Source organism: Osmerus mordax, chromosome 8 (assembly GCF_038355195.1).
Source record: "Osmerus mordax isolate fOsmMor3 chromosome 8, fOsmMor3.pri, whole genome shotgun sequence".
Lineage (NCBI taxonomy): Eukaryota > Metazoa > Chordata > Actinopteri > Osmeriformes > Osmeridae > Osmerus > Osmerus mordax.
In genome coordinates, this window is record NC_090057.1 from 5,033,797 (window position 1) to 5,054,986 (window position 21,190).

At 46.6% G+C, this 21,190-nt stretch overlaps 3 protein-coding genes across 3 annotated transcripts; 2 read left to right on the top strand and 1 right to left on the bottom strand.

Annotated features, from left to right (window-relative positions):
• The first annotated feature begins 213 nt into the window (after window positions 1-213).
• mcm3 (minichromosome maintenance complex component 3) lies at window positions 214-7,693 on the top strand. Its single transcript, XM_067241579.1, has 17 exons — window positions 214-357; window positions 717-829; window positions 1,065-1,273; window positions 1,497-1,627; window positions 2,013-2,251; window positions 2,520-2,628; window positions 2,773-2,926; window positions 3,046-3,177; window positions 3,391-3,599; window positions 3,831-4,005; window positions 4,646-4,772; window positions 5,040-5,190; window positions 5,770-5,910; window positions 6,194-6,300; window positions 6,596-6,669; window positions 6,759-6,864; window positions 7,096-7,693. Exons 1-17 carry the CDS (start codon window positions 283-285, stop codon window positions 7,292-7,294), a joined length of 2,451 nt encoding a protein of 816 aa, XP_067097680.1. The 5' UTR covers window positions 214-282; the 3' UTR covers window positions 7,295-7,693.
• Window positions 7,694-11,535: 3,842 nt separating this feature from the next.
• On the top strand, window positions 11,536-12,326 carry il17a/f3 (interleukin 17a/f3). The gene is made up of 3 exons (XM_067241675.1): window positions 11,536-11,550; window positions 11,723-11,907; window positions 12,047-12,326. The coding sequence occupies exons 1-3, from the start codon at window positions 11,536-11,538 to the stop codon at window positions 12,324-12,326; spliced, it is 480 nt and encodes a 159-aa protein (XP_067097776.1).
• A 450-nt stretch (window positions 12,327-12,776) lies between these two features.
• Window positions 12,777-17,020, bottom strand: stmn4 (stathmin-like 4). The gene is made up of 6 exons (XM_067241375.1): window positions 16,896-17,020; window positions 15,411-15,474; window positions 15,157-15,252; window positions 14,682-14,887; window positions 14,268-14,459; window positions 12,777-13,927 (listed from the first exon to the last, which is right to left on the bottom strand). Exons 2-6 carry the CDS (start codon window positions 15,421-15,423, stop codon window positions 13,868-13,870), a joined length of 567 nt encoding a protein of 188 aa, XP_067097476.1. The 5' UTR covers window positions 15,424-15,474; window positions 16,896-17,020; the 3' UTR covers window positions 12,777-13,867.
• Window positions 17,021-21,190: the final 4,170 nt, after the last annotated feature.

Consider the following 21,190-nt stretch of genomic DNA (forward strand, 5'->3'; position numbering starts at 1 on the left):
CGCAGACTAATAAGTAATTTAGGTTTTTACTCTGCTAAGTCTGAAAATATTTCTATCAAAACCATTGCTCAAGAAAGTTAAAACGGAGGTACCCCATGTTTCCCCGCCAAATATGCAAAGTCTTGTGTGTAGTTTAGACCAATCAGAAGTCTCTTCTGAATGCCCGCTGCACTGCGTGGCGCGAAAAGTTGGTAGTTGGATTCTCAGAGCAACGGCGAACAACACAAATTACTGGAAACTTTTTCGTCAAAAAACTGAATCAGAATACAAAGTTATTACACAATGGCGACCGACGTGGTTGATGATCAGGAGATGAGAGAGGCTCAGAGAGATTATCTGGACTTCCTGGACGACGATGTAAGTTGAAAATAAATATACTTTGCTGCCTGTGTGGATCCGAGAGAAGACGCCATGCTTCAGTGGGACACAATATTCATGGTCTGCAAAAGTCTGATTAGCGTTGGGCATGCTTCAATAATCACGATTTAGAGTAAACTGCAATCTGGAAGTATGTTAGTCCCCGCTCTATTTCTTACGGTTTCGAAGTAAATAATTTTAGAAAACGGTTTAGTATGGTATTTTTGCTTGCTGACGTTACCGGTTGCAGCCAAGTAACACGTTAGCTAGCTATATTCTGGCAGAAGCGTCTTTCTGTACAATATAATTGTATGCATAGCATACAAATGCATGATATTCTCCCATCTCTTCTTCTGCAGCAAGACCAAGGCGTGTACCAGAGCAAGGTCCGCGACATGATCAGCGAGAACAACTGCCGCCTCATTGTCAACATCAACGACCTGAGACGCCGGAACGAAGCCAGGGCAGCCAGGTTTGTTGCATCACCTCCTCATATTCAATTCGCTGCATTTTATACCGCCCAACTTTTACTAGTAATTATAAAGTTGTAATTATTCATAGCTGTTGAAGAAAGCGAATTAGCTGTAGAAATTTGGAAGTTGCAGAACAACATTTCAAAGAACCCAACAGCCGAGGTCAATACGGAAAACATAACATAAGTCTCTTCCATGAAATACTAAACACCTGTGTTCCGAACCACACTACAGGTTAATGAACAATGCGTTCGAGGAGCTGATAGCGTTCCAGCGTGCGCTGAAGGATTTGGTGGCCTCAGTGGATGCCACCTATGCCAAGCAGTACGAGGAGTTCTTTGTGGGTCTGGAGGGCAGCTTTGGCAACAAACATGTCACTCCCCGCACCCTCACTGCTCGCCTGTTGGGCAGCTTGGTGTGTGTGGAAGGCATCATCACCAAGTGTGAGTGTCTAATGCCCACTGCACCTTCACTTTCCACAGCCTAGATCCTTCACCCTAATACCTATAACTTACAACATGTACACTAATTAAAACACAGCTGTCTGTATTGTACTTCTTAAATGAAGGCTCAACGTCAATAATCCCAGTTTAATGCGTTTCTGAAATGCTCTGCTAGCAGAGTTGAGCCAGACTGCCAGTAAAGCTCTCCTGTCTCTCTCTCCAGGCTCTCTGGTGCGTCCCAAGGTGGTTCGTAGCGTCCACTACTGTCCAGCAACGAAGAAGACCATAGAGCGCAAATACTCTGATTTGACCTCCCTGGACGCCTTCCCCTCCAGTGCCATCTACCCCACCAAGGTAGAATCCTCCCTCTTTTCTTTCTAACACCTCTGATCCTTGATCTCCCGCTGTCCTCTCTCTATGCACTGAATAACAGCTTCTGCTGAATGAATAAAATGCGAAAAAAGGGTTTTAAGTGACGGAGGTTTGAGGATAGGGGTCAGGGGTCAGGTGAGGAGCTGTCTGCGGAAATACAGACTCTTCCTTTCTCTCTTTTTCTCCAGCTCTCTCTTTCTCTCTTCCTGTCTCCCACCCTCTCTCCTCTTTTCTCCATCTTCCTTTCCCTCTTTCTCTGCACTCTCTCGACCCAGCCCCATCCCTTCCGTGTCTCTCACTCTCTCCGTTGGGAAGAGCCTACTAACCCCCCCGTCTCCCCGCTCCCCTCCTCCTTCCCCTCCTCCAGGATGAGGAGAACAACCCCCTGGAGACAGAGTTCGGCCTGTCCATCTACAAGGACCACCAGACGGTGACCGTGCAGGAGATGCCAGAGAAGGCCCCTGCGGGCCAGCTGCCTCGCTCGCTGGACATCATCCTGGACAACGACCTGGTGGATGTGGCCAAGCCCGGGGACCGGGTGCAGGTGGTGGGCACCTACCGCTGCCTGCCCAGCAAGAAGGGGGGGTACACTTCTGGCACCTTCAGGTAGGCCCCCTTAGGACCCCCTCTCTCTCACTGCGACGCAGCTGAAGCTTGGTGTTGTGTTGTTGTTGGTTGTGACAGTGTCGCTCTTCGGTTAGGTGTCTGATGTGTTTTGACGGTCTCTTACTTTCTCTCCCTCTCTCTTTGTCTTTCTCTTTTTCCCCCTCTCTCTTTCTTTCTCTCCCTCTGTCGTTCTCTCACTATCCCCTGTCCGCCTCTCTCCCTCTCACTTCCTGTCTCCCTCTATCTCTCTTTCCCCCTCCCCCTCCAGGACCATAATGATAGCCTGTCAGGTGAAGCAGATGTGTAAGGAAGTGTCTCCCTTCTTCTCTGCTGACGACGTGTCCAAGATCAAGAACTTCAGCAAATCACGGTCCAAGGTGAGATCACATGATCTAGTAACAGTGATAGTAATAACACATGGTGCCACCAGCCTTGTCGACTGTGCTGTGTTGCTATATAGACAGTGTGTAGCCATATACACTGTGTGTGTAGCTAAACAGACTGTGTGTGTGTGTGTCCAGGACGTGTTTGACCAACTGGCTCGGTCCCTGGCCCCCAGTATCCATGGTCACGAGTACATCAAGAAGGCCATTCTGTGCATGCTGCTGGGAGGGGTGGAGAAGGTTCTGGAGAACGGCTCCCGCATCCGTGGAGACATCAACATCCTGCTCATAGGTACAGAGGAACAGAGGGCATTCTGGGGAAGAATCTAAGCTGTTTGCTCAAGTATGAGTTGCACACCCTGAACTGCAGGTAGATGAGAGTACTGACCCCTGACCCCCGACCCTCCCCAGGTGATCCGTCGGTGGCTAAGTCCCAGCTGCTGCGCTACGTGCTGCAGACGGCCCCCAGGGCCATCGCCACCACCGGCAGGGGCTCCTCCGGGGTCGGCCTTACCGCCGCCGTCACCACCGACCAGGAGACCGGTAGGAGACACACACACACACACTTCTGAAAGACTTATACATATATAAAACACAGACACTGGGAAGGTCCTGACAGTATTGATATAAAACAGTATTTGTGTTACTTCTGTTTATACCTATTATCTAACTATGCCCACGGAGTTATCTGAACACTTGAGTTGTTGATGGGATGAATAAAGTGAATGGAATGACCGGATCGTTTCCCCCCCTCAGGCGAGCGTCGCTTGGAAGCGGGGGCGATGGTGCTGGCGGACAGGGGCGTGGTCTGTATCGACGAGTTCGACAAGATGTCGGACATGGACCGCACGGCCATCCACGAGGTGATGGAGCAGGGCCGCGTCACCATCGCCAAGGCGGGCATCCACGCCAGGCTGAACGCCCGCTGCAGCGTGCTGGCTGCCGCCAACCCCGTCTACGGCCGGGTGAGAGACGCACGCATGCATGCAAACACGTGGCACACACACACACACCTGCGTATTCCAGTCTACATCAGACGGCAGAATTGGGTTTCAAACACTCAATGCATCTGACACAATAACTACTACCTTTCAATGAATCCACAACTTCTTAACTGTGTAACTAATACTGTAAGTATATATACATATGTGTGTGTATGTTCTATGTATCTGAACCCCATCCTCCCTGCCCTGCAGTATGACCAGTACAAGACTCCCATGGAGAACATCGGTCTGCAGGACTCTCTGCTGTCTCGCTTCGACCTGCTCTTCATCGTGCTGGACCAGATGGACCCGGAGCAGGACCGGCAGATCTCTGACCACGTGCTGCGTATGCACCGCTACAGAGACCCACGGGAGCAGGAGGGTGCCGGTACACACTCACACACACTCACACACACTCACACACACACACACACTCACACACACTCACACACACACTCACTCACACACACTCACACACACTCACGCACACACACACTCACACACACACACACACACACACTCACACACTCACACACACTCACACACACACTCACACACACACACACACACACACACACACTCACACACACACACACACACACTCACACACACACTCACACACACTCACTCACACTCACACACACACTCACACACACTCACACACACACTCACACACACACTCACTCACACTCACACACACTCACACACACACACACTCACACACACACACTCACACACACACTCACACACACACACTCACTCACTCACACTCACTCACACACACTCACACACACACTCACACACACACACACTCACACACACACACTCACTCACACACACACACACTCACACACACTCACTCACACTCACCACCAGGGGGCAGGAGAACCCCTAGGATCAAATGCGTTGCCAGCTTTGATGTTTGATTCTTTGTTGTGCGGTAGAGTCCACCTTGTTGTTAAACACATGTCAAGAGATGTCGTGTCCTTGTAATTGACTGTGCGTGTGTGTGTGTGTGTGTGCCCCAGCCATGGCCATGGGCGGGGCAGTAGACATCCTGGCTACTGATGACCCTGATGCTGTGCAGGCGGAGCAGGAGGAGATGCAGGTGTACGAGAAACACAACAACCTGCTGCACGGGAGCCGGAGACACAGGTACACACACAGGTACACACACACATACAGGTACACACACACATACAGGTACACACACACACATACACGTACACACACACACACAGGTACATGCACATACAAACAGGTACACACTCAGACGCAGGCACTCACACATCACGTGCATAATTGTGTGGATGTATATACATACATCCACACAATGTAGTAATAATCTGTATGGTTATGTTAACCACATGGCAAGCATAGGTTTGTATCTAAAGGGGAGTTGTGTTTGTGTGTGTGCTCCAGGGACAAGGTGGTCAGTAAGGAGTTTATGAGGAAGTACATCCACATCGCCAAGGTGTTGACTCCCGTGCTGACTCAGGACGCAGCCAATCACATCGCAGAGGAATACACCAGGCTGAGGAGTCAGGAACAGATGGGCCTAGACATCGCCAGGGTTGGTACCACTCACACACGCTAGCACATACACACTAGTACAAACGCTCACACACTAGTACACACATACATATATACACACACCTCTCCATGGAGCTGTGACATCGCCATGGTGGGTACAGATTGCACACACAAACACACACACACATTTACTGGCACAAACATACTGGCACACACACTAGAACATACACACTAGAACATACACACTAGAACATACACACTACAACATACACACTAGAACATACACACTTGAACATACACACTAGAACATACACACTTGAACATACATGCTAGAACAGGGTTCTCCAATCCTGGTCCTTGAGGGCCGCTGTCCTGCATGTTTTAGATGTTTCCCTGCTCCAGCACACCAGATTCAAATGAATGGTCATTACCCGGCTTCCACAGAGCTTGATAACAACCCATTAATTTGAATCTGGTGTGCTGGAGCAGGGAAACACCTAAAACATGCAGGACAGCGGCCCTCAAGGACCAGGATTGGAGAACCCTGCACTAGAACATACCCACCAGCACACACCTCCAGGGGGCTGTACTGACCTGCCCTGTGTCCCCGTCCCCCCAGACCTCCCCTGTGACCGCCCGTACCCTGGAGACCCTGATCCGTCTGTCGACCGCACACGCCAAGGCCCGCATGAGCAAGACCGTGGAGCTGGTGGACTCGGAGGTGGCCGTGGAGCTCGTCCAGTTCGCCTACTTCAAAAAGGTGTGGTGCCTCCTCATGCTAACGCTCACAGTGCTGTACATTCAGTAGCTGTGGATAGCTGCTAACGCTCACAGTGCTGTACATTTAGTAGCTGTGGATAGCTGCTAACGCTCACAGTGCTGTACATTTAGTAGCTGTGGATAGCTCCTGAGGTTTCACCTTCTGATACTGTAGAGTAGTTTGGAATAGTCACCCGAATGGTTATACGGCTCTTGTTCGAGTCAGCAATGTGTTTGTACGTTTGAACCAATCCGTTCATTATTACATTTTTTTTGGTCCGTAGGTTCTGGAGAAGGAAAAGAAGCGCTCCAGACAGGAAGGAGATTCTGGGTCAGAGGAGGAAGAGGAGGAGTCTGCCTCTCAACCCACGCCGCGCTCGCAGAAGAAGAGGTCAGGCTCTCTCTCTTCGTAAACTTTCCATCAGATCTACCATCTACATTTACCATCTACATTTAGTCATTTAGCAGACGCTCTTATCCAGAGCGACTTACAGTAAGTACAGGGACATTCCCCCGAGGCAAGTAGGGTGAAGTGCCTTGCCCAAGGACACACATCATTTGGCACAGCCGGGAATCGAACTGGCAACCTTCTGATTCCTAGCCATATTCCCTAACCGCTCAGCCACCTGACTCCCATACCAGGGGCGTATGTTTTCATTCTAACCTTTCTGCGTTGTGGCCAGCAGGAGTCGGCGTGCGTCTCAGAGCAGTGAACCCTACGACCCGTATGACTTCTCAGGAGAGAAGAACATCCCTGAGAGTAAGAGACTCCCTCATCCTCCACTGTACTCTGATCCGCTCTGCTGTAATCGGATTGGGTTTGACTCCCTCTGTTTACCTGTCCACCAGTTCAGGCCGGCACCCCCAAACCCAGCGAGACACAGGAAGAGGCGGGGCCTATGGAGGACGTGGTGCCGCCCAGCCAGGAAGGACAGACAGCTGTCTCTGTTGAGAGGTGCGTGGGGTTATTTATTTATTTATTCATTGTTTAGAAAGGAATTCAAATAGTGCATGTAAAGTACCTAAGGATCGGAACTGCATAGTTCTGACAGTATTTCAATTCTATTGACTAGTTTTACCGTTCATCCACAGTCGAAATGCTACAATGCAACAAAATCAAGGTTTGATTTTAATCTGTAGTTGTCCCTCCCTCCCTCCCCCTCCTTTCTCCCTCTCCCTCGTCCAGGCTGAAGGAGTTCAAGTCCTCCCTTCTTGAGGTGTTCCGTACTGCACATGCTCAGTCTGTGGGCATGCAGAGCCTGATGTCCAGCATGAACAAGGATCGTCAGAACCCCTTCACCACGGACGAGGTCCGCGCCGCGCTCGCACGCATGCAGGACGACAACCAGGTCATGGTGGCCAACGACATAATCTTCCTCATCTGAGAACGCCATCCTCCTCGAATGTCGAGCGGGCTCCTGGGAGATCGACAAGAAGGCTGAGGTGTCTCCTGGTTTGAGACGGTGAGAAGGGTGAAGAAGACTTTGAAGGGAGGACTGATGAATTTTCACTTGGATTTATTGTTTTTATTTGTCAGTTGAAATTGTGTCTGTTTGTGTTGCTGTTGAAGTCGAGATGATTGGGGTATGACTCGTACAACCTGAATCAAAGCGTTGCAATATATACCAATGTTTTATTAGTTTTTAATGTTATGAAGCATTTTTTATGGTAAAGAAGACATTGTCATGTGTAAATATTACGTTTTGTAAAAGAAAAAGAAAGCTGTCATTGTAAACAGGCGACTAATCGTGCAGCTAAACAAAAAATAAACTCTTATATGTTGAACAGTAAAGTGTCTGGATGTGAAGAACATTTTCACAAGCAGGAGTCTCGAGCTGGTGTGAAGAACAGAAACTCACTCCTACACAGGGAGCCTGGTAGAAGTTTCCCCGCGTGGTTTCTGAAAACGTCAGGCTCCTGAAATGACAAAGCATGTTCCGGATCTCTAGTACCGTTGTGGGGTGTTCATAGGAACATCCTGTATCGGCCCCTTATCTAAAAAATCAGAAGCAGAGGGCAAACTAATCTAGCAGTCATCCCACAGCCTAGGAACACAGCAGACTCTACTGTAGCCCAGCCTAGCTACCCAAACTCTACTGTATTCAACCCTATCTACCCAGCTACCAAGACTCTACTACAGCCTAGCCTAGCTACCAAGACTACTGCAGCCTAGCCTAGCTACCAAGACTCTACTGCAGCCTAGCCTTGCTACCAAGACTCTACTACAGCCTAGCCTAGCTACCAAGACTCTACTGCAGCCTAGCCTAGCTACCAATACTCTACTACAGCCTAGCCTAGCTACCAAGACTCTACTGCAGCCCAGCCTAGCTACCAAGACTCTACTGCAGCCTAGCCTAGCTACCAAGACTCTACTGCAGCCTAGCCTAGCTACCAAGACTCTACTGCAGCCTAGCCTAGCTACCAAGACTCTACTGCAGCCTAGCCTAGCTACCAAGACTCTACTGCAGCCTAACCTAGCTACCTAGTACCCTCCCCCCAAACACAGCCGCCACAAAGTCTGCTCACCTTGCCCACGAATGAGTGACCTGTACTGGGCTGAAGGCCACGGCCCACGGCCTCTAGTAGAATATCTTCATGTCTACAACCACTTTTGTGTTACGTCCTCAGGTTGTCCGTCAAACTGGGCGTATCTCTTCATCTGGGGTCACTTCCTATCTAGATGTGAAAGTGCATTATCTGTTTCAACACAGATTCTCATACAATCTCAGCGCAGATTGATAAGCATCAAAACAAACGTTGGTTGTTACAGTTTTTCTCGATTGGTTACACACATTTTCTGAATGCATACCTCATACTCTCAGAACTCTACACACAAATCAAAAAAACACACACACAATGGGCAAAACCCCTCACTTCTCCTGCAAAATTAAACTTTACATTCAAAACAATGTTATTTAATCTCAAAATTGTATTTTGTTTTCAAATGACAAACACAAACCATCATATGAATAGACATTTATAAGAACCATTTGAACACTGATGTGCTCAATGTAAAACACTATGATGAATGGAAAACACTTCTTCTTCATTCATCATAGTGAGTTTGGCCATTTTTTGTTCAGTGTTACACTTACTGTACCACAGACAGTACATACGTAAGTGGGTTGTAAAATATTTGAGAATATTATTTTTATACTCAGAAGACAGAAATACACGGTAACAAATATATTTTACGTATTTTTCCCAGAAAAATTATGTACACAGTGTACATCCCAACCAACACAAAGTTGCACATACAGTGGTCTACATACAAAACAACAGAATAATTTACTGTATAGTGTATACAATTACATTATTATTATTTTTCTTTGTATTTGCCGTAATGTTATGGTGTTATTTTTTAGGACCATGTTCATGATTTCAGTTTCCTGTTCAGGAGACAGAGGACGTTCCCGACCACCTTGTGTTGGTAATCTTTCAGTTCTGCCAAACAAATAGTAAAATACTGTAAATACTGTGTAGGAATACAAAGTAGGAATACATTTTCCAAATACTTGAAACATACTTTATTTTTACAGTCCTACAGAACAGTCCACAGTCAATACTGTACTACTGTACTCATTGAGTACTGTATTGATATGCAGTAGGCCTACTACAATTTTGTAGTGAGAGTAGATTTCTTACCTATTCTCATTTCGGAAAGTCCGGATGATGGATGCTACAGTGTACCTGCTCAAATTTGGCTGTACTCTTTGCCCAGCCTCCCTCATTGTTAGACCATGGTTGACCACATGGTCAACCAAAGCGGCTCGGATCTCATCAGAGGTTACGGTCCTTGGCCTTCCTCATCCTCGTCCTCCCTGTCCTTCTCCTCTTACTCTCACTCCTCTGCCTCTGCCTCTGTTTCCAATGTTGGCATCCATTGCTCAAAAACAGAAGAGGTCACCTGTTGCCCTTTTATGCTAAAGCTCTGATTGCTAATTGTAAAACTGTGTGACAGGTGTTTGTCCATGCGATGAGTCGGTGTGCGTATTTGAATGGCAGTGTGTTCCTTGTGAAAACAAAAGATTTTCTTCATGAAAATTGTGCCAAATGCAGAGAATTGTGTTTAGTGTTTTGAAAAAAGTGTGTTTTAGAACTGCAATTTGAGTGTAAAGCAGGAATTGTGCTTGTAGTTTAGCAGAATTGGTTCATGGGGTTGGTGCATGAGTTACATGTTGTGGTCATTGTGTCTCAAGTACCAGTATTTGTGTGTAAACAATTGAGAAAAACTGTAAACGACCACCATGATCATAGCTCTATACTGTTATGATACAATATCTTCTCTGCACAGACTTACTGATAAACGCAAAATTAAACACCCATAAATTGTTTACATTGGATGATCATGTTGGTTCTCCATAATTTCCCAATTTGTTTTGTGACTACACAGTCACTTCGCTCCATCTCCCCACTACTTCCCACTCTACTTCCTTTGTTTGTTTGTTTTAAACCAGGAAGGCCTAGTTTGGACTCTGACTCTAACCACCCACCCACCCATTGAGATCCTGTCATGATCGTATTGTTTCAGTTTTAATCAGATATTGGTGAGTCATGATGACGGTGCTGTTACCAGAATTTGATCCGAGTTCCTCTGGCCTATATTATAACTGGGGAGTGTGGGCTGACAGTTGTGCCGGCCAGTGAGTCAGTGTTCTGTTACTCTGGGTGCACTGTTGTCTCTCTGTTGTCAGCATTTGTCTACATTGTACAGTCAACTGCTGCAAATGGTAGTCATAGTCACAGACAGTTGGTTTGGTTGCTTACACCTATTGACCTAGATAAAGATCTGTCAACCTTCATGGAACGGATGTAATACAGAGAGAATACAAAGACACCTGTGATGCATTGCTTATTGTAAAATAATTAATCAGAAGCGCAGTTCCAACAGTATTTCGGTGGGAAGTCAAGGAATGGTTGTCTGGTAAAATATCGACAGTTCTGACCGGGCGTTGCGAACGTTAGAACAATGCACTTCTGATCCCAGGTCTGTGATGATAACCTACTGTATGTCGGGTTTGATCAAATCACCTCCTAAATGAATAGAAACTGTAAATGTAAAATGTTTAACGGACACTGTGCTCTTATGTCACGCATCATTTGGTCCGCAGACTCAGCAGAATATCTGCTGCTTTCAAATCAGCCACCATTTGTCAACCCTTTCTTCAGTTTTAACCACATCAACCAGCTCATAGAAACTCCCTGTTCACACCACCCCTGAGGTAATACTCAGGTCGACTGTTCCTACATCTGAGAGCAGTGACTTGTAGCCTTCACACCTTATGCCCCATTTGACTAGTCAAAATGAGGTCAAATGTAATTAAATAACAGTGGGAAAAAACTGAAGATGCTCACATTTTACTTAAAAAAAAAAAAACGTAACACCACCTAGTTAATATGTGAGTTCAGGGCTGATGTTGGTTTAAAGCGAACAAATTTAGAATCTGCTTGTACTAGGCACTTCCCAGAAACTCAATAATTAAAAGGTCTTATCTTCTTCAAGATCAGACAGACAAAGCAGGAAATGCTATAACCCTAGTCAACACACAGATTCAGTCTGCCTATATATAAACACCTTCCAAAAAGAACACAGTCACAGATGTCTACAGTCTAACACTCAAAAGAAATGCCTCTGTTCATGGTGAGTTTTACCTCCTTCTCATTTAACCTTTCTGCACTGTACCGCGAGTTATTAAAGTAGTGATTGTAACAACATGTTTGGTAAAAAAAAAACTAAAGAAAGGTTGTTAAATTAGGTTTTGGATTTATATTTGGTAAGGAGCACTTCTAACACACCTTTCTTGTCCTGGCAGACGTGTAGAGTTTTGCTGGCTCTGGGGCTGGTGATGCCAGGGCTCGCTGAAAAGACAGAGCCACAGAAGAAGAGATACAAGCCAGTGAAGGGTGTGAAATTAAACCTGGATTCCAGTCTGATGAAAACCTCCCCTGACGTTGTCTCACATTTAAACAGCAAGGCCCTCTCTCCCTGGAAATACAGGTGAGCCCAGATTTACCTCAGTGGGTGTAGAGAGCATTTCACTGCAGATTAAGGCAGCAGGATTCCCCGTCTTCTGGAGGTTGTTTCGCATTTAAAGCCACTGCTTAATGTCCCTCCATCTCTCCATCCCATTCCCCAGACACATGTATGACGAGGACCGCATTCCCCAGCGGTTGTCCCAGGCAGAGTGCCTCAGCTCCTACTGTAAATTCCCCAACAGAGGGGAGGACCTGGGGTTCGAATCCAAGCCCATCTCCTACCAGACCCTAGTACTGCGCAGGATACCGTCCCCGGGCCGGAGGAGGGGAAAAAAGGGACGGACAACCAGGGAGGACCACGTGTTCAGGTTGGAGAGTGAGATTGTAACCGTGGGCTGTACTTGTGTAGTTCCCAGTGTTATCCAGCAGGATTACTACTAGCATTCACTGTCCAGGGAGAGGAAATCTAGAAGACTATGGCCAGGTTTGAACCCTCTTTAGATGCTTTCTTTCCTACCTACCTACCTGCCTGCCTCCTTCCTCCCTCCCTCTTTCTGAAAAATCACGGATCAAACATCAAACATAGATAGGGAATGTCCAATATATGTATGAGTAGAGTATTAAAGTGATATTGGTGTATTTGATTCACCACCATTATCTTGTAGGACATAAAGAAACGTCAGAGGAAACAAGATATTTTGACAAAAGAGTTTACTGACCATGCCAAAGCAAAAACAATTCAGCCACACAGACAGCAAGTATAAATTCAACAGTATACCCCCAAATACAGACCGAAAGTTTAATCTGGCTTCCCATTTTTAGTCAGTTTGACTCAGGCAACCTCACCCCCCTCCCCTCCTTCCCTCCTTCCCCCCACCCATACAACTTTCTTCCGTTTTTTTCAGTCTCTTTTTAAGAAATTAAAAACAAGCGTGAGACAAGGGTACATAGACAGAGGACACCCACAGCCCAGCGCGCCGGTCAATGCATCCGTGAACAAAGCCCACCTGTACGTCCCCTTAAAATCACCTTCCTTTTATCCTCTCCTTCAGGCGTTGACCCTGAATCTAATTCTTAAGCTTATTTCCCCTAAAGCTTTTTTTTTTACCTACTGTTCATGCATGTATTTACTATTACTATGTGCTTCTGATTTGTGTGCTTAAAAAAGTGATGTCTGTCTAAATCAGAGGGCATTCTTGTGCTGTAAGTTAAAAGTGAATCAAAATGTATTTGTAATCTTTTATGATTATCTAATGTTAATAAAGTAGGCTGTGACAAAATTGATGACAGAATGAGTGTATTGATTTCAAGCAATTCTTTCTTGTACTCCGGCTGAAAGGACAACTTTATTTTTATTTATTCATTCCCATGAATAATTTATTGAAATTCCTGATAAACCCTTAAAAAAATGCAGAGCATGAGTGATTGTGCATAAGCTAGTTGTATCTGGAGAAGCCTGACTTGTATGTAACACAAGTAGAATTTATGTGTACTGTGCAATGGTGTGTTTGTGTCTATGTCTTTGTGTGTGAATGTATGTGTGTGTGTGCTAGTGGTTATACATCAGAGGAATAAGCACTGTGATGTACACTCTTATGGTATTGGACGGTAGTCGTAGACCTAGTGAGGTGTTATACTGAGTCCATAGTGTTATAGCTTTCTGCACATCTATACCTGTTCCAGCATCTCTCCACACTCTGAAGTACTGGCCCCTGCTCGGGTACTAAACAAACCAACTATCTTTTTTTCATCAATGCTTTTTTAATAATGTTTCCTGCTGAACCCCATGAAATACTTAAAAGATTAGTTTCCCAACAGGAGTTGATAAGAGCAGAATCACCTCACACTCCTCATTTGTAGCTTTTTTTTTCTGGTTTCGTTTTTCTCTTTTTTTTTCCTCTCACAATCTCGAACTTTGATTTTTCTCGACTCCCAGTGAACAGTCCAGCGCTCCTCTGCTCTCTCCTTCCGTCTCTCCTCCTCTACCGACACGCCTCCTCCTTCAGCTCCTTGTTCTTCCTCACTTCCTCTGCGTGTTTGTCCTGAAAACAAACATAGACAGCAATGTAATTCACGCATATATTAGCATTAATGACATAAACCCCAGAGACACAAACTATAGAAAGCCAACAAAAGTTTCATGCATATAAGCACCTCACTTGAGAGAGATTATAGATGGATAGTTGAATATAGAGTACATATTTTGTGATAATTTAGATGTCTTCTTTGGAGGGGATAATTATTTTTATAATTTATAATTTTGTATTTAAAGCACACAGCACAATAGAAAATAGAATTGTTGTAAAAGGCATAAAAAACAGATACCTATATAAACCTGAAAGTAATGAAAAGAAAAAAGAAAAAGGAAGAAAGAAAACCTACTTTCTCCTGCAGTCGTTCCAGCATGGCCGCCAGAAGGGCTTCCCTGTTCTCCTTGTTGGCCTCCATCTTCTGCTCCAGCTTCTCCTTGGCGTTCTTGATGAAATTGTTGTTTTCCTCGAAGGCCTTCTGGATGACTTCCCGCTCATGCTCTCTCTTCTCTGCCAAGTGCTTCAGCAGCTCCGCCTCTTGGCACTAGGGGGCGACAGAGAGCGTTATCACCTTCGTGGTGCCCAACACCTGAGTCATTACCATGCATAGTATGTGTGTGAGTGTGTGTGTGTGTGTATATGTGTGTTGGTGTGTGTCTGCATAAGAGAAGGTGTCTGTGTGTACATGCTTGCATACGTATATTCAAAAGCATGCGCCTGTGCAAATATATATTTTATTCTCCTCCTCCTCATCACCCCTCCTCACCTTCCTCCTCTCCTCTGCGGCCTCCAGTTTCTTTTGGATCTCCTCCAGGGAGGGGTCTCTGCGCTGGGGCATGGAGGCGTTGAGCTCTGGCACGCCGTCAAACGAGGGAGGCTTGAGGATGACCTCGAAGGCCTGTCCTGAAGTCCGCTTGTTCAGCTCCTTCACCTCCACGTCCTTGATGGCACACCAGCCCAGGTCCACAGCATCTGTCAGAGACCAGGCAGGATACACAGTTTAGATTTAGACCTCATAGATACACAGTTCAGATGTATATCTCATAGATATGCAGCTTAGATAGAGAATGTGTGTGTGTAGATCTGTTATAGTTTGACAGCAAATCAAAATGTTACACGTTCAAATCCCCCTGCTAAATGAACACATCGTTATTTTATATGGACCTCAAAGACGTATAGAATAGATGTAGACCTCACAGATATACAGTATGTGTGTGTGTCGAATGTGTGTGTGGTCTCACCTTCTGCCTTGTATGTGGGCTTGTCTGTTGTCTGGGGATTGAGACAGGAGCAGAAGAGAGACACCAGGGGGAGCTCTTTCATCTTCTCCTTGTATGCTGCATGGTGACCACACACCACAGTTACACACACACGCACACCACAGACACACACACACAAACCACAGAAAGCAGCATTTACCAAAGAGTCATCACAGTTTGTTTTGTCTTAGTCACGGTCAATTCCCAGGGATCTGGCATGCCTATCTGCTGTTTACCTGCCAACGTCATCTTTCTCCTGTGTCTTTCACTCAAGGTAAAACCTCAGGGCCAAATACAATCCTACAAGAGAGTCAGAAAAAGAGAGAGAAAAAAACTGTGACACGATTGTTATCATTCCCTGTTTGGTGATCAGTGATGTGACGTAAGATGAGCAGCAGTGATACTGTGGAAAGACTGAGAGAGAGACAGCGAGAGAGAGAGACAGAGAGAGAGAGAATGAGAGAGAGAGAGAGAGAGAGAGAGAGAGAGAGAGAGAGAGAAGAAGGAGGATGGAAGTGTTGACGGGGGAAAAATGAAAAGATTAGTTGAGAGAGAGAGAATAAAGGGGGAGAGAGAGAGAGAGAGAGAGAGACAGAGAGAGAGAATGAGAGAGAGAGAGAGAGAGAGAGAGAGAGAGAGAGAGAGAGAGAGAGAGAAAGAGAGAGAGAGAGAAAGAGAGAGAGAGATTGGGACTCATTCTGGATTCTCTCACTCCAGAATGTTTTCCCACCTGTCCTCATGCATTCCCTTCTGGGCTGTTTCAAGGGGCTCGCAGATACATACACACACCCATACACCAATACACACACACACACAGACACACACACACACACACAGACACACACACAGACACACACACACAGACACACACACACACACACACACACAGACACACACACAGACACACACACACACACACAGACACACGCACACACAAAGGCCACCTGGTTCATGTGAAAGCCACCCAGGGTGCAGACCTCCTGCAGGGTGAGCTGTTCACTCCTTGTTTGTCAATAAGAAGCCAGCAAAGGATGCCTCCTCCCTGCTCACTCATGGAGATCTCAGATCTCAGCCAGGAGACGGCTCTCTGAGGAAACCAACTGCCACATCCTGTGTGTGTGTGTGTGTGTGTGTCCGTGCCCGCCGTCACAGTTTTCCCTTGTCCTTATCCTATTACCTAACACCAAGCAACTATCCTCCATGCACACACACACACACACACACACACAGGATGAACCCATTCTAAGGGCACAACATGAAACTGCAAATCACACAAAAAGCAACACGATATGAGCTATATTTTTTTTTGTAGTTATGGAGACGGATGTTCAATTTGTACATTTCATCTAAAAACATGGAATTTGTACATTTCTCTCACACACACAGGCACACACAGACACACACACACAGACACACAGAGACACACACAGACACACACAGACAGACACAAGGCTTGGCCGCATCAGATACATTATTAACTACGATGGCTGAAACGTGCAGGGAGTACACAGAGTCCTCGTTCACCCGACAACACACTCCACACTCGCCTCATCCTCCTCATCCTTGTCATCCTCCTCCTCATCTTCCTCCTCATCTTCATCCTCATCCTCCTCATCTTCACCAGTAAGCTCTTCATCACAGCACACTGAAGTCTACTCTAACCAGTCACCCGCAAAGGGGTTGTTGTTGTTCCACTGTCAGGGTTGGAGGTGCAGACTTACCCTCTCAGCGGCTCTGCTGATGCTGGAGGAAGTGGTTGCGGAGATGGTCTTGGTTTTGGTGGAGGTAGTGGAGGTGGTTGAGGTCTTGGTGGGATTCAGCTTTCCTCCGTCTGCCTGCTCAGATACAGGCACCGGGCAGCATCAGCAACAGCACCACTCCTACCATATGACATCACCTTCCAGCGCTGCCATTGGTTCACAGCACTGCCAGCATCCAGCCTGCCTAGCCAATGGGAGCAGAGAGGGAGGGAAGGGGGAGGGATGTTAACTCTTTGTGTTGTACTGCAGGGGGGGCAGACATAATGCTACAGTGCAGAAGTAGTGAGTGTGGGGTAACGGTGTGTGTGTGTCTGTGTGTGTGTGAGGGTGTGTGAGTGTGTCTGTGTGTGTGTGAGGGTGTGTGTGTGTGTGTGTGGGTGTGTGAGTGTGTGAGTGTGTGTGTGTGTGTGTGTGTGAGAGGGTGTGTGTGTGTGTGTGTGTGTGTGAGGGTGTGTGTGAGGGGTGGAGATCATCCTGCCAGGCAGCACGAGGAGTTCTAAATTATTCAAATCTCAGACTGTAAACAGAAGACAAAGAGGAATCCTTAAGTGTAATAATCATATAATGCAACGTGTGTGTGCATTGTCCAAAAGAAAAACTAAACATCTCCTGTATCCTTATCATTGAGTACAGACTACAGGTACTGAAATATACTTAATTCTTAAAGAAATTTACAAGACCAAAAAATACACTCAGGTAAAATAACAGAGCATGTTTGCTCTGTTATTGGCTCTGAGGATGTTCTCTGTGTGTGTGTGTGTGTGTGTGTGTTTGCAGACAAGCATGCCGTGTGTGTTACCGCCCTTTGATCTGCTATTCAGCTCACATCACCCCCATGATGTCACCAGGCTGTCTGAAGGCATGTGAGATGAAAGCGCAGTGTGCTTACAACATCGCCCCGAGAGACAGCGAAGGAGGGAGGAGTGAGGAATGAAGGGAGGGAGGAGGGAGGAGAGAGGAGGGAGGAGGTAGTAAGGGGCAGTGAAAGGCACTGAGAGAGAAAGAGAAAAAATAGAGGGTCATTTTAAGGTGTGTCCTATTATCACTTTCCACCTGCTTCCCTCCTCTCTTCTCTTCTCTTCTCTTCTCTTCTCTTCTCCTCTACTCTTCTCCCTTCCCTCCCCTCTCTCCTCTGCTCCCCTTTCTTCTCCTGTCCTCCTTTTCCCTCTTCTCTCCTCTCCATCCACCTGACAGGAAATATTCTCCACTAATCACACATATCCTGGAAATGAGATCACTAGGAAGAGAAAGAGAGAGAAAGAGGAGAGTTCAGACATCAAACACATTGTATAAGAGTGTATGATTTATAAAAGGCTAAAACGAGAGTTGAGAGTTGATTTTCAAAGGAAGGGGGAAGGGTGATAACAGACAGAGAGGACAGGAGAGGAGAGCAGAGGAGAGGAGAGGAACACCTTGGAGTTGATCTCATCTTCACATCTTTAAACATACCTTGATCTCTCATTGATTTACAGCAGTGCATGAAGCTGACATAGACGTAAACGTAGACTGTGTCATTTCCTGGCAACGGGACCCGCTGACACACTTTCTCACTCTCTCACACACACACACACACACACACACACAACCTAACTTGCAAACTGAGTGGCAGCAGGAGTGGTCATTCTAGAATCTGACATCACCCTTCTTGCCTCAAGATGAGATCACCCCCTTTCAATTATTCCAGAACACACCACCACACTAACTGAGCGACGCTAATCGAATCACAGCCATCACAGCTACCTTGAGGAAGAAACATGACAGGCATGGTGATGAGGATTTGGCAGGGTCTGGAGTGTGTGTGTATTCCTGTGTGTGTGTGTGTTTTGCTGTGTGTGTATGTGTTTTGCTGTGTGTTTGTGCAGTGTCACCATGCGTTGTGTGTGTCTGTTAGGGTGTACTGCTTATTTATAGCACATGCACAGGCTGTCGCGTAGGAGTACCCACACATCAGTGTGTGTATGTGTGTTGGGTGGGGGATGTAGGAGGAGGGGGGGGCGTCGCTCACACATACAACCCCCTCCCCCACCCCCACCCTCACATGCCTGCATACATGCATCCTCTCAACACCTTTTCCAGATGTGGTGGAGTGTACTTCCTCCCAGCGTGACCAGGCAGTGCTGCGGCCACAGGGGTCCCGGGCCTCTCCTTGAGGGTCACACGCATGTAAAATGACCGCTTTGCCTTCACGGACTGACATGGCAGTTAGGATACGACCGAGTTCAGAGGTCACCAGCACGGCATTCCAGCCACCAGAGAGAGCAGACAGATTTATCATCATCTATGAGGCGATGATCATAATCGTGTCTTCGTTTGGCAGATTACACTTTTACCCAATGCAACGCAGAAGGGGGTATTTGAACCTGCAACCTCCAGATACAGTCAGATGCCTTACCGCTGAACAATGCTCATCCCATGAGATGATGCAAGATATCCAACGACTTTTGAAGAAAATCTCTCATATTCATTTTTCATAAACGGACACTTTAGCGCCCTCTGGTGCTTGCCAAGTGCATCTCCTTCATGTGGACACCTTGAGGTAACGAAGCAGGCATCAGCAGACATGAATAACACCCATACTTGGCTACTTATAAAAGATACTACATACAGTAGAACCTTTCTTAGAACCCGTATTTGATGTTTAACGTTGCCTCATTCACCAGTATTGCGTCGTGACAGGAATGGAAGACTGGACGCCCAGTGGAGTAACGTGAGGTTTCAAACTGTGATTCATAATTGTGGGTGAAACAATGTTGTCGCTTCACCCCAGGTAAGTAGGTGTGAGGAATCCCCACTGACTGATAATCTTCTGATTCACCTTTGACAAGAGGGCTTATTATCCTTCACTCTGGGAGTGTAAAAGTTTGTTTGCTTAGGCTTAGGGGATGACTGCACTCCTCTGTGTGTGTGTGTGTGTGTGTGTGTGTGTGTGCATGGAGACAGTGGTAGGGCAGTAGCAGACACCCTTCCAACCCTAACCTCTCTCTCTCTCTCTCTCTCTCTCTCTCTCTCTCTCTCTCTCTCTCTCTCTCTCTCTCTCTCTCTCTCTCTCTCTCCCTCTCTTCTATGGTTCAGCGAAGTCCACACAGAGTGGCTGCTGTCTCAGACCCTCCCGGGTGTTTGAGACAGAGAACAGCCCTCCTATCTCCACTTCAAAGATCCCGTTGAACTGTCTGGGGTGTGTACAGTCGGAGCCCTATGGTGCTCCAGTCTTTCTGCTTGCACACACACACACACACACAATGCGCAGTCTCACCTGTTTTCACTAGAAAGCACAGCGTGTGTTCCGATTCTGGTATGATCACTTCTGGAGCTGTTTGTGGAATCATCAGGTGGATTCAGCACAGAGGATTCACAGATGGTTTCACTTGGCAAACTGTCCGGACAGAAGCTGAGGAGATCAAAGGGCAGCCACATATCTTTTGTAGAGACCACAGCATAGACCACTGTGCAGACTAGACACTGGAAGCTGGAAGATGGAAGATTATACCATTCTATAATACTGTCTAGAAGATGACTGCATGAGAACATCAGCTTGGACAATAACTAATGTACTATACTTCCGATTATGATCATATAATGTTATACTATTACTGATGTCTAACTGTATAGACATCATTAATACTATCTTATACTTCCAAGGAGCTGTCGGCATCAGTGGCCGATCCAGCTGGTCACCCACTGAACAAACAGAGGTGGAAGCAGACTGGATGACCTTTGACCTCCAGGGATGCTCTGAAGGCTGTTTTGGCCCGTACTGGCCCCTAGTCCTGGGTGACAATGCTCCTTCTGAGATCCACGTTCTAATAGATAGCAGGCCTCCACGGCTCCTCCGGCTCTCACGCTTGAGAACCCCTCCGGACCCGACTGAGGTGAAGAACAATCGCTGCCTGAAGTCATAAATCTCCATGATTCATGCACAGGAAGTTGCACGTCAACGCTGAGGAGGGAAAGAGGAAGTCATGGTTGATGGAGCAGTTGGGAGTTTAATGACATGTAGCTATGGCTACAGGTCTCTAAAACTCTCCCTATCACGTCCTTCTTTTTTTAAACCTACAACTGCCACAGACATAGTAACCCAGAAGTAGTTGCAGGCATATCATTATTCACATCTAATCCAAGGCCATCTCCAGAACCTCTTGGCTGTACATATTACTCTTCAGTAACTGGACACCCCCAGAAGCGGTTAATCAGGAGCAGTCGTACAGTGCCCTTCACTACCCTGTCTGAGGCCCCAAATTCAGATACCATGAGAGAGG

What these genes read in the sequence shown, in the direction of transcription:
- stmn4 (XM_067241375.1), bottom strand. An exon ending in CCGCAGAGGAGAGGAGGAAG is followed by an intron (nt 14,460 to 14,681) that starts GTGAGGAGGGGT and finishes GTCGCCCCCTAG; the next exon opens with TGCCAAGAGGCGGAGCTGCT. An exon ending in TGGAACGACTGCAGGAGAAA is followed by an intron (nt 13,928 to 14,267) that starts GTAGGTTTTCTT and finishes GTTTGTTTTCAG; the next exon opens with GACAAACACGCAGAGGAAGT.
- mcm3 (XM_067241579.1), top strand. Translation starts at nt 283, where the DNA reads ATGGCGACCGACGTGGTTGATGATCAGGAGATGAGAGAGGCTCAGAGA. An exon ending in ACGGGAGCAGGAGGGTGCCG is followed by an intron (nt 4,006 to 4,645) that starts GTACACACTCAC and finishes TGTGTGCCCCAG; the next exon opens with CCATGGCCATGGGCGGGGCA. An exon ending in CCGCGCTCGCAGAAGAAGAG is followed by an intron (nt 6,301 to 6,595) that starts GTCAGGCTCTCT and finishes TGTGGCCAGCAG; the next exon opens with GAGTCGGCGTGCGTCTCAGA.
- il17a/f3 (XM_067241675.1), top strand. An exon ending in CTCTCTCCCTGGAAATACAG is followed by an intron (nt 11,908 to 12,046) that starts GTGAGCCCAGAT and finishes CCCATTCCCCAG; the next exon opens with ACACATGTATGACGAGGACC.